Source organism: Haliotis cracherodii, unplaced genomic scaffold (assembly GCF_022045235.1).
Source record: "Haliotis cracherodii isolate W230 unplaced genomic scaffold, xgHalCrac1.p SCAF_18, whole genome shotgun sequence".
Taxonomy (NCBI): Eukaryota; Metazoa; Mollusca; class Gastropoda; order Lepetellida; family Haliotidae; genus Haliotis; species Haliotis cracherodii.
Genome location: NW_027266273.1, coordinates 11,468,099 through 11,481,439, shown reverse-complemented (window position 1 = coordinate 11,481,439; position 13,341 = coordinate 11,468,099). Strand labels below are relative to the sequence as shown.

Genomic DNA, 13,341 nt, shown 5'->3' with positions numbered 1-13,341 from the left:
GACCAGACAATCCAGTGATTAACATCATGAGCATCGATCCACGTAATTGGGAGAAAACTGAGTTAGTCCATTGTTAATGAGCTTAATTTCAATCAGGGAGTTGTATTATTAATCAAAAGTTTACAGAAATCAATACAGATATTTTGCCATGTTTGGAAGTTACTTAAAATAATACGCATTACATGCAATAACAGTTGTGACGAAAATGCCCCAGGAAAGTAGGGTTGATCCAAGTATGTTTGTTTGAGCAAACAATTTCATCCCTAAATCAACATAACAGTCATATAGCCTTGTTACCACTTCTAAATACCACAGTAACAAGCTTGCAGCAGCTCTAGACATATTAATCATAGATGGTTGCCCAAAATGACTTCACAAAGCAAATATTTCTCTTCCCAACACCCTGGGATCAATACAAAATGTTAGAAAGGGCCAGCCATCCGACCACATAGTCGTTATCTTGGGAGATTGTCTAGATCAACTTGTATTTATCACACAGATCTCTGTTTCATCATAGCTTTCTTTGCTAACGTTCCTGTAATTCTCAGAACACATTCATAAATCACAGAGAGTTGCGTTTCTTATGGCATTTCAGAATCAGAGTGGAAAGAACAATGGCTCAAAATGTTTGCAGTGTGATCTGTGACCTTTATTAACGACTTGTGCTCAAGTAGATATTTCAGATTCAAAACTCCAGGAGAAAATGTCTTCGTCCCTCCTGGTCAATGAACAGGACAGGGTTCCTCTGAACTCACAATGCACTAGGCGTGCTCTCGTCACTGCGGCTCCAGCAAGTCGCTCCAATCACATTCAACATGGCTTCTTCGCAGCGCCTAGGGATGTTTTAATGTGTTTGAGTAAAACACTACACGAATTAACATGGAGACAAAAAGATGCACAGACGGTAACTGGTTTCTTTTCTAGGGTAATTACTGGTTTGGGAGTGAAAATGGAGGAGACCAATGATTGAGCTTGCCAATGAAATATGAACTTTAATAAAGGTTATTTACACTTTTCAGATTCCGCCACATGAATTTTTTATGCTCACAATCTTGGGTTTCATAATTACAGTATTAGCATATTGTTTGAAATTGTTATTTTACATGTGCAAGAACGTATACTCAGCAGGTAGGGATTGTTAACAATTACTGTAAAACACTTGACAAAAGTATTATAAGTCAATATGTCGCCTCCTCCAAAGATGTTTAGATTGAAAAAAGGCCTAATACATGCTGTAAAACACATCTAGTTACCAATTTCTTGTGATTAATGTACTTACGGTAAAAAACGTATACCATAAATAATCGCCAATCTTAATCATATTTCCCTAAAACACTTCGTAATGGCCACATATGAGACAAGGAGACGTCATATGTTAACAAGGTCAGATTGTCATGAATGACGACCCTTTGGGTCTCCGTTTTTATTTGTCAATTGCCAGAATGAGTGACAGTAATTAGTAAGCTTCTTTCCCTGTGTAACTGACAATTACACGACAAGTTCGTCCTCAAGTGTGATGAGTTTTTAACTCAATCATTCCTAGACAGTCCTGGAGCCAACGTGCCGTGATATTCACGCCCATCTCGCTATTTTCTCAATTTCATGTGATTGTTGTGGCGACAAAGAAATTATGCCCTTGGTGATCACAGCTATCCCAATTTATCAAGCACTGCGTTCTTTATTTTAAGGAAATTTAATATTCAAGCCTCTGGATTTCCCCATTTTTTTTGCAGGTGCCACATCAGTGGAACAATTCTTCCAGGATTCCCTTCAGCGTTTACTTGATTTGCACGAAAATAATTATAATGACAAACATGATCATAGCCATGACTTTGGTTTTCATGTTATTTTCATTGCTTTATGACCATAACGGATCATTATGATTGTTATAATTTTATAATGATAATTTACATAATTATACCTACGAACACTTTTAGTTTGTATCAACTGCAGTACGTCGTATGTTTAAATGACCTAAAAAATATGTTTTTATACAATAAGAAAGTGTAAAAAAAAATGTATTGCGATATATTGCGATACGGGTATCTGTACTGCGATATATTGTGAGCTAAAGTGTTTGACAGTGATTGACACTGACTGTACACGCAGATGCTATTATGTACATTGCAAAGTCAATATTATGATGTCAAAGTCAGCATGGTCAGGGACAGAGAAAAATCACTTACACCTTTTTGTCGAAAGAGAAAATCATTTGTGAACAAATTTCTGAGTAGATTTTAGGTTTTAAACGATACAAATAATAACAAAACTTGTTATATATTTTTAACCCAATAAACCAGAACACAGAAAAAAATACTGCAATTGGCATTGTTTGAAAAGTGTATTGCAGTATACCGTTAATACTTTATAGTCCTAATAAGAAATAAACGTATCAGGTTACCAAACACTCCTGGCAACCTCTGCTAATTATTATTTAGTAACAGCAAACACAAAGTCATCTACAAGGCCTGCTTCTAACAGAACGACCAATTATGGTAGGAAGGGCTTATTACCCCAAACCTGGCACACATACTGATATAAGCAAACAGGCTAATATAAACAAATACATAATTACAGGCCAGTGTGCGTATGAAGCAAAGACAAATTAAATATATGCAAATATCAAATGAATGTCAACACAGTTTCAATGCTGACAATAATCTGACATTTAGAGCTGCCTTAAACCTTTGCGTATCTGATCTTACACAAAATATAAAATATATTCCCTATTAAGCATATACATCCAGGGTTACTGTTTACATCACGTTTCTTGTGTACTCCTTCATTTAGGGTTCGAAAATAAATGATATAAATATTTATTCCATTATTCCATCTTTTCAACATATTTATTTATTCCATCGAGATATTTTTTTTATATTTGATAACAGGGAAACCTTACCAAATTCTAAACTATAATTTTATATTGGTAACAAAACTGTTTAGGTTTCTAAACATTTTTGACAGAATTATCGAATAGTTGATGTCTTAATTATTTCATGAAATTATAGCTAAAGGGGAACACATCCAGTGTTCATCCTGCACCTCATCCTGTCATCCTCCTGCTGCTGGGGTGATGTTTTTTTAAATTCCATTGCCTCGGAGCTGAGTACTGAGCAGTTTAAAAACATATTATCGGATATATTTTTTTTAGCTGAGTCAGTTATTAGGTTCAGTTGCTCCATAAACCAACAAACCGGAGACATAATGGGTTTAGGAGGAATATTGGGCCCGTTCAACTTGAACAGAGCAATTCTACTCTCCACCTTCGGCACGGCAAAATTGCTATGAACATCTGGTGGTGAAGAAAATAACATCATTTCACAAAATTTTAATAGAATAGCAACATCTCCTGTATAAATATTGGTGGTGAATTGGGAAAATATTCCCTCCCTCTTCAGCGTAGAGCAAAAGGTTGTTGAAGCATTTAGGAGTGTGGGATAAGGCGAATCAAGATGAAGCATTCTCGGGGCTGGGGTAGCTCGGTCAGGTGTGTTGACAAAACATTTGTTGCTTCAGGCGATGGAAGGGAACGCCCTGGCAGTCGTGTAAATCTGTCCCTACAATTAGCTGGTGGATTCAAAATATCTCACCTTCGTTTGTCAATAAAGACCCTATCTTCTACCCAGCCTTCAACATCCACCTGCAAACCCCTCCACAAACTCGAGTGGTTGTGTCTATCTCGGACATACACATCTTGGCGATATACTTCTTCAGCTGCTTTTTCCTCATGCATACCAATGAACATGAATTGCTTATATTTCAATTGCTGGCAAACTTACCATGGACAACAAACCCAAAACTGGAGGTGAAGATTAGTTTGAAAAAGAAAATTATAATCTTGAACTCTACCTGTTGGGAATAAAAACACTTGGGACTCAATTACTGGGCAAAACATATTATGAAAAATCTAATCCAGGGTATTACCACTTCTACATTACCGAGGTAATTTAACATACATGAAAACTTAATAGATGGGTTATATAAACACTAACGTCTACTGCCGGGTGGCAAAAACACCATAATTCTTGTGGATAACAATTACAGTGTAGCTATACTGCTGGGTAACAACAACACTATAGTTCTACTGCTGGGTAATAACAAACCCATAGCTGGGTAATAAGAACATGGATATACTGCTGGGTAGTAACAATACTATAGTTCTACTGTTGCGTAATAACAACATTATAGCTATACTGCTGGGTAATACCTCTATAGTTCTACTGTTGCATAGTAACATCATTATAGCTAAACAGTTGGGTAATATCAACATTAAAGCTATATAACTTGGTAATAACAACACTATAGTTCTACTGTTGCATAATAACAACACTATAGCTCTACTGTTGGGTAATAACACCATAGCAAAATTGATGGGTAATAACATTATAGCAATACTGCTGGGTAACAACACTACAGCTCTACTGCTGGGTAATAACAATACTATAGCTTTACTGCTGGGTAATAACCATATTTTAGCTATACTGTTGGGGAATAACAAAACTTAGCACTTCTTACAAGTGATAATAGAAAAGCTTTACTGTTGGGCAACAAACAATAGCTATACTGTTGGGTAATAACACAACCATAGCTCTACAGCTGGACAATAACCGCTGGGCAGTAACAGAATTTTAGTGCTCCTGCATAATGACACCTATATAGCTATACTGCTTGGTAAACAACACCATAGCTGTCCTGCTGGGCAATAACACTACAGCTATACTGCTGGGTAATATCAACGGCATAGCTCTACTGCTGTGTAATCAGATGAATATAACTAAACCATGAACATTGTCCACGAAATGTTAGGAAATTTTTTACCTTATCTAACTATATTTGATACCGAGATAGAAAGTACAAATCGTCTTCAGCTTCAATAACCATCTGTGTATGTATGAACTGACACCGCCTGATACAGAACACAGAAGAATATCAAATATTGCTCTCCTTCCTACAACCAACATTGTCACCTAATGATACACATTACAACCAGAACTACATTTCAATCGTAACTCGTGTCTGTTATAACCACCCTGTCTAACTAACACACAGAGAAAAACTGTCGAATAATCTACAGTGGCGTTTCCTTTTCTCGTTCCCTGCTGTTTCATCTGTCTACCCAATAATTTCATCTTACATCCAGTCATTAAGTGAGGTGAAGATATAACGTTGCATTCAAGATTATTGCAGTTGTATATCGACCAATCCAGTCATTAACAAAATGATTATGTACATAAGCATTTATGACATATTCCCCTTTTCCCCTAATAATGATAATAATACATGACATAGCAGATATAAATAAGTCATAATACATGATTATAACAGACATTTGTGGGCCAAATGACATTGTGGAGGAGTTCTTCCTCCTCCTCATCCTCGCCCTTCTGTCATCACGGCCAGGTGCAGGACTTAGTCATCACAAGCACATGCAGCTCATATTTAGATGTGGCCATAAACTATCTTCATTATTACGCCCCTACAATTATCAGTATATACTCATTATACCAGTGCATGATGTACAGCCGGGCTAAAATTAGCCAACATTGAATACTCACAGTTGCAATCATATTCTATTTTCCCTGGCTTCTCCTCTCACTATTTGTCTATGTAGCATGAGGTGCTTTCTGTCTAGTTACGATACTAAACATGTACATACTAAAACTATTTCACATTAAATTAAATTCCTAGACACTCAAATTCTATTTTTTAAATTTATTAATTCTAAAAAGGAGATAAATTTTGAATTTCTTCAAAATTTCAAAATTATTCAATAAGATTTATCAGCAATAAAATCAATGATAATTTATTGCGAATGAATAAATATTCTTTAAATCTACTTTAAGAAGTATTTATTATGATATTTATAGAACTGAACCCATTACTGATTTAATTACATCATAAAAATATGTGTTTAGCTATTACTCTCCCTCTAATGTTCTTCCTCTTCTATCAAGCAATGTCTTTACGTTTCACTGGAATCACTCTTTATCGAACTCAACAAAGCAACAGCTATTAGGCAAGTACACTTAAAGTGAAAATCACTTTAACATGGGAAAATAATTAACATAAGTGTTCAGTTGTTTGAACATGAATTATGTTTGCAAACAAAAAACACCACTTGCCATTTCATCAAGAAAGCATTTGAACCTAAGAATCAGACATAATTACAGTACACTACCATGGGGTGAAACATCAATACGCTTGCTCTTACCATGAACCCTATAGGCTAGAAAAATGATATCGCAATTATTCCACTTGACAGAGACGATCAATGGAGAAATGTTATTGTGTTTTGAGAGATACCTTCACAATAACTGGCAGGAGTTTGGACACCGTTTAAAGCTACTGGCTTAATACACATGCTTTGAGTCATTAGGCTTCCTCAGTCTCCAAACATTATAAGGAAAAATGACAGTCATATCCTGTATCAGTGTACATTGTCGGTAACCATGGTAACAGGACAAAGTTTAGCGGACACCAAACAGGACACATCTACGTTTAACACATTTAAAAATATTTCATTCAAAACAAATAGTTTTCATATCATATTAATATTTTCTTTAACATGTTTAAACCACTTATCAATGCAGATTTTCATAAATACCTGTAATAAGAAAAGCAAATGTTAATCAATGGCCTCTACTTTATGTTCTAGTTTTAAGATGATTAATACCTTTCAAATACGTAACCAAATATTGTAATTTATTTTTTTACAAATGAAGATATTAATCATATGAAATATCATTTATTAAAAAAACATGAAGATGCAATATTCTCATTTTTCTATCATATACTATAAGAAAACTGAAAAATGTGTGAATTTTTAGGCTCTTTCTCTCACTTCTTTATGTTTCCTTATTAGTTTTGTTTCCAAATTTAAGAGGACATTGAAAAATAACAAATTGTTCTCAAACATGAAATGAAATGTATTTTTATTTAATGTTGCCTAAATATTCCTTTCTCTAATATTATTTAAATCCATAATATACCCCCTGAAGCCTAAAACATCTGGCATATTCATTAAAAAATAAAATTTATGTTAATAATTCCATTATAAATAACAAGAAATCATAGATTTACAACACTCTCAATATAGTGTATACATACATTTATCCCTATACACATATATATTTTCAACTTAAAACTTTCAAATTTAAAGAAAATGGTTTTACAATGGTACGTTAAATCTTTAAAAGTATATGGCTCGTAATACCACCCACACATCAACTCTGGAATATAACCAGGACAAATTTAAAAACCTAACTGTAATACTGCTAGCCAGAACACATCTCGACAGGTGCTTGGGGGATTCAGACAGGAACTGCATCATAATCCTTCCCCAACATCTTTCTGGTCAGCTCTGTGTCAAGTGGCCAGCAGTCTCAACAAATGCTCAAGTGCGGCTATTTTTTGGCGCTTCATGTCTAATGCTACTATTACCGTGATTATAGTCGGGGCCTACGTCGCGACCACTGGAGCCAGAGAGGGATGATGGCATTATTGGACGCCAACAAATAAATGACCACTCTTTTCCTATAATTCGTAACTCGGGGCAAAAATTGGTGTGGTTGAGATTCCCGTCCATCATTTCGGAAAGAAGAAAGTCACGTAGAACGCTGTGATCTGATTCACCCAACTATCTGACAATAACCCTTGGTTATTCTAATTCCAAACCAGGCTTGGGCAAACAAACCTCAAACATCACATGTACTGGAATAATATCTGAATATTCTGTACCTATGATTTAATCTTCCTTTATTATATAAAATTCTTTTCAAAATGAAATTAAAATTGTTCAGCATGCTTCAGCTGCTTATCACTTTCTTAACAATGTTAAGCCAGACAAGCCACATTTTACATTTATTTTATTGCGACCCATGATATGAATACAAGTATTCTAGGTTGGATAACAGTATTAGAATTATCTCAGACACCTAATTCAATATTAAACTTGAGTTAACAAATATGTCTGTATTGAAACCAAAAGCTTAGACCTTGGAAGCCCAAAAACATTGATACAGGTCTCATGTGCTAACCCTAAAGACATCAAGTGAAGGTGATCTTGTCTATTGACTCCACAATGTTGTGTACTGTACAACAATTATACACACCACATATGATAAAAGGCATATATAGCCTCCTAAATAGTCTTATAAGCCATTTTCCCAGTGGTATGCTAATAGTAACACTTCCTTTGACACCTTGTTTTAAACTGTTGTAGATATATACTTGAAGTAAACAAAAGACACAAAACCTTTCCATATCAAATAGAAATCCCTGCATAAATCAGAGTTGATTGTACGACTCTGACTATATCATGAGCATGTGTTTATGAACCACTATCAAATAGTAATACTGGAATAAAAGAAATGAAGAATATTGATTATGTCCTTTAATGTAATTACAAACAATCACATTTAGGCCAATAATACTTGTTTCTCATTTTATAATGGATAATGATAGACCTTCTGTTTCATAAGAACGCAGATGTCCCAATGTCCGAGAAATGTGTATAGAGTTACCTGCCCTTGGGTTCCAAATACTTGGGTGGGGACTAAGGAAACGAGATGAGAGGAAATTGGGTTTAACATCGCGTTCCAAGATTATTGCACTTACATTGCATGCATATATGGCTGTGTAGCCTAGACTGATGACGGCTTACAGAGCTAGCCCACTTAGATATCATACTTAGTTGAAACAGATACCCAACTCGGACATAGTATACTGACTCAGAGACGACAACTCAATGTTTTATCCCCATAATGACAGGTGCCAGGCAATGTAACAACAAGTACCATCTTCCGGCGTCTAATTGTGTGATAGAGGCTGGGGATCGAACCAGTAACCTTCCGCTAGATGTAGATCCACAAGACCACCAAGGCAGTCAACATGGGGAACTAACCCCGTCAAGCAGTTGTAAATGATCAGTCAGAAAGAGACACAAACGTTTCTCTTTAGTCTACCAAGTTGTTACTGTTTAAAGTGCTTGGTAAAGACTGCAGCCTACAGTCCACATAAGACGATTATTCTTTATCTACTATGTCCTCCAGTCTGCATACTGGACAATCATGATAATAAATAACTAAGTACCCTGAATTTAATATAAGTTTGAAATATGAACACCTGTCCTCCTTTCCTAATTTGGCATGAAGCTATTTGTTATTTGCCCCGAATGTTGCTGACAAGTGGAACTGAACATCCCCATTACTTGGGACATTACTTGGGACATTGATTGACAAGCCAGGTTCCACTGTCAACACATTGCTATTGTGTTATGACAAGAGCAGCAAACTGTCCATAACAACTAAATATTATGTACTTGAATAGTGATGGCATAATTGAATATATTGGACTATTATTCAAAATAGACAACTGCTTGATTTGGTAACCTAATTAGTTCAGTTTTATATAGTATTATATACATCTATACACACGTTTTCTTTGTTGAAATGCATGTACTACTAAAAAGCAAATATTTGAATGATAACGTCAACGAAACTGATATCAAGGAAGCAAAACAAGATGAGTCTTTAAGCAAATATTACCTGATTCCGAAAATAGACAATATCAGTAATAAATTTCCACATGTTCCAGTGTTCATCCTCAAAATAAGTCAAATAAAAATTTAATGGCACATTTTCAACTATAAAGGAACTTTGGTATGCAGAGTCCAATTTCAGGTGATATAAACATTAAGTTGTTGTTTTTTCATAAAACATGGAATGTTATGTACTTTACTTTTCTGTAGTAACAGTTATCCTTAATATCTTTTAAATCACTTTACTACAAAGGTGCTTGTGGGCGTCCAACTGGTACATACAATCATTGACATCAATTATTAAATAATGTGATTAGGTAATCACATTTTCCAAAAATATTTCCTTCTAAGATTGATTTTGATTTCAAGTATTTATTGAATTTCAGAGAAGAAAGGTTGAGGACACAAGTTCAAGACTTAACAGCATATTATTGTAACATGTATCCTTAATACAATTTGGATTTTTGACAAAACAAAGTCAGGTTATTTTTTTTATCTCAAACACAAGTTAAGTTGACTTAGTATAGTCTACTTCTTATCTGTATTGAAACCAATTAAGATAAGTTTCATGTTAAAAGAAACACAAGAACACAAATTTCATGATAAAATTATACATATTAAAATATTTTCAGAATAGACTTTATCACAAGTTTAGAAAACTGATAACACCTTTTTGTGTTCAAATGAATCCAACATTCTCTATTCTGAATGTCAAGTACCGTATCTGACGTAATAAGCGCCCAGGGCGCTCTCAAAATTAGAAATAGTGGGCTCTTATTAGAATATCATTTTGGTGGAAAAACAGAGTTAAAGGATAAATTTCGTGGTTTATGCTGACAGCCTGAAAGGTTTATATACGACAGATATATTTTTCCAGAATTTTATTGCCCATAATTGAGGGTGCGTATTATACACGAATAAATAGGTCTTGTGTACATTGATCAATCGGAAGGGGTGCTAATTGGGATTGTTCAATAGCCAATATATTAGCAAATATCGCCATGGGCACTTATTTGAGCAGAGCGCTTATAACATCGAATACGGTATCCTACTCCACTTTTGATAGGGATATTTCTATCTTTCCATGATACACAAAACGGATTCCCATATGCCAAGTGTATATTTAAATAGAATGACATATCCGATTATCCCTATCAAATTTTGAGTAGCATATATATGTGATGAAATTAACTCAATAAAACTGCCATTATCAGGAATTAAGAATTAACTTGAGTTTAATTTTAGAAAAGTATTTATTCAGGACTAAAAATTCCCTGAAATTCCAAACATGACAAAATTATTTCCAATCTTTGTCATCCGTTACGCAGATAGTACATTTTGTGTTGCTGTTCCCTATCGTTCAGCCATGTACCTGATTGCCCCAAGCGGAGCCCTTATCACAGAATCTTTATGGTCGAGTAAAATATTTATTCATTTTCATATACAACCTTTTCCCATACACAATGGAAACCATATGACAGGGGAAGGAAATTAAATCATGTGTTCGTTAGCGATATTCTAATGTCACAGGGGCAATGTAACAAGGTTATATTGCCTCGATCAATTAACTGTTCCGAATGCATTTTGGGGGACAACATGCTCTTGAAAATATACAATCACATTTGTGTTGATGGAAAAGCCACAATTGTATGCAACATGGAGGATAAATTTTTAACTATCATATCGCTAAACAAAGGATGACAGCAGACTTAGCACATGTAAGTCCTTTGTTACCAATGAACCAGAAATTGAAAAAGAATTGCAGGTAAGAAAATAATATTTTGGAATATTTGAGTATTTGAAACCAATATATGAAATCAAAAATATATATTTGTTAAAAAAAGAGGAAAGAAAGTTTTACTAAGACATTTTAACCTCAAACAAAATAATTAAATTAAAGCCATCAATGATAAATTAAAATAAACTGGTCAAAAACAAAATATTTCAGATCAGAGGAGTCCTACAAAATTTATCGTATGATAGATTCAACAATCGAACTTTGATTAACACGTCTTGCACATAACACAGTATAATACACAGCGGATATGAAGAAAATGCTCAGGCACACTCAACGACTTCACTTTCGAGAAGTTTGTTAGAATTTACAGATTTTCTTCAAACAATTCAAATATTCAACAGCCGGTTGATCCTTCTGTGGGCTATTTGGCTTCGGGGGAGCTAAAGTCAATGTTATTGTGTTTGTTCTAGTCGGTTCGGGCCTAAACTTCCACAGTGGTGTACGCTTGGTGCAATATTCCTGTCGAGATTTTTATCTTCACAAATAAATTGTAACTAGGCAAGCCGTGAAAGTATTTTATAATTCGTTCTGTCACAAGAAGATTCAAAAGGACCCACGACATATAGGGGACCACGTATCGAATCGTGAATCTTTCATTGCAAAGTACAATCGCCTAGCAAAGCTTTCCACTGTGTTTGTTTTGGTACAATTATCACCGAAGTGCTACCCCTCGATCCAGCAGTGGCGACATGAAGTCTGCACCCTGCAAACACACATCCAACACCCTTTTCTCCTTCATTTCACCCGCAGTTTCAAATATATGAACTTAAATCTGTTGGAAAATATCACAATTACAACTAGAAAAAGTAGTTTCTCGGTATAAACAACGGAATCCCGAGACGACCAACACAGAAATTGTTCTCTCGTAGCACAACACTGGAAAGCTCGTGAGATTTAGCGTTTCACATGACGAGTCGAGCAGTGATATGCAAGCACACAATACATATAGTTGTAATCTGCACAGACAACAAAAATTAGACAAATATACGTACCCAGTTCGATGGAAACCGCCGTTACACCTAACCACAGCCACGAGCCGAGCGACATCATGCCGCCATTAAAGTGTCCTCTCGTGAATTCATAGCCTGGCCTGACCTCATGAATATGAACGAGGCATGAATATTCATTAGCCGCCTGGCCCAGGGTTTCGTTCTTCACAAAATACCGCGAAATTGCCGGATGTTGATTCAATCGATTACATTGACCACCGAATTTTGTTCAAATGCATCGCGTAAATGCCTGAATTAAGTCTGAATAGAATTATTACAGAAATTTTATGTATAAATACGAACGGAAATCTTTGACCGGAGGCAATTGAATAGTTGACAAAGTAAACCTGTTTTTTGGTTCTCATCCCTTAATGTCCCTCGAAATCTCATAATCGATTCATTAATATATAATAGCCTTTTGATAAAAAATGCAGGATGTACATTGATTCTCAATATAGTATGTGGAATAGAATAACCAACAGGTGTTCTGAAAACACATCTACAAAACATCTTCGACACGAGGAATGTGCGCATAGCGTCATTCTTCTCACCGCTTTTAGTGTTTTGTTTACTTGTCATTTTTTGAACATTTTATAGGTGACCAAGATTATCACCCGTGACAAATATGAATATGAGATGCTCCCGTTTGAAATTCAATGCCTGCATGTGCATGGATGGATTGAATGTATGCACTCCATTAAGAGTTGACTATATGCGAAAGAATCATTCGCATATTGGTTGTGTTCAAAGACGTAATTAAAAAACAATCTAGACAAAACACAAAACAGACTTGGAGACCTACATCTTGAACATATGCAACGTTTGCTGTAGCATTCGTGACACAATAGTCAGATTGGATAATCTAGTTCAACCTAAAGACAAAACGATCGGTGGGAATTTTGATATTTAAAAATTGTCATAGTGTGATAGATTAGAACCACATAAATCTCTTTCTTTGAAAATGTAAATTATGCTGATGTGTATTTGGTATAAATTGTTTTTTTAATTACATTTTC

At 35.1% G+C, this 13,341-nt stretch overlaps 1 protein-coding gene across 2 annotated transcripts in view; it reads right to left on the bottom strand.

The window, feature by feature from the left end:
- The window catches only part of LOC139465770 (activin receptor type-1-like), a 50,355-nt gene extending 37,960 nt beyond the window's left edge, over nucleotides 1-12,395 (bottom strand). For both annotated transcript variants that reach the window (XM_071247660.1, XM_071247661.1), the window contains exon 1: nucleotides 12,329-12,395. In XM_071247660.1, the coding sequence (XP_071103761.1) occupies nucleotides 12,329-12,386 (58 nt within the window). In that variant the 5' untranslated portion in view covers nucleotides 12,387-12,395. The remainder of the gene's footprint in view (nucleotides 1-12,328) is intronic.
- Nucleotides 12,396-13,341: the final 946 nt, after the last annotated feature.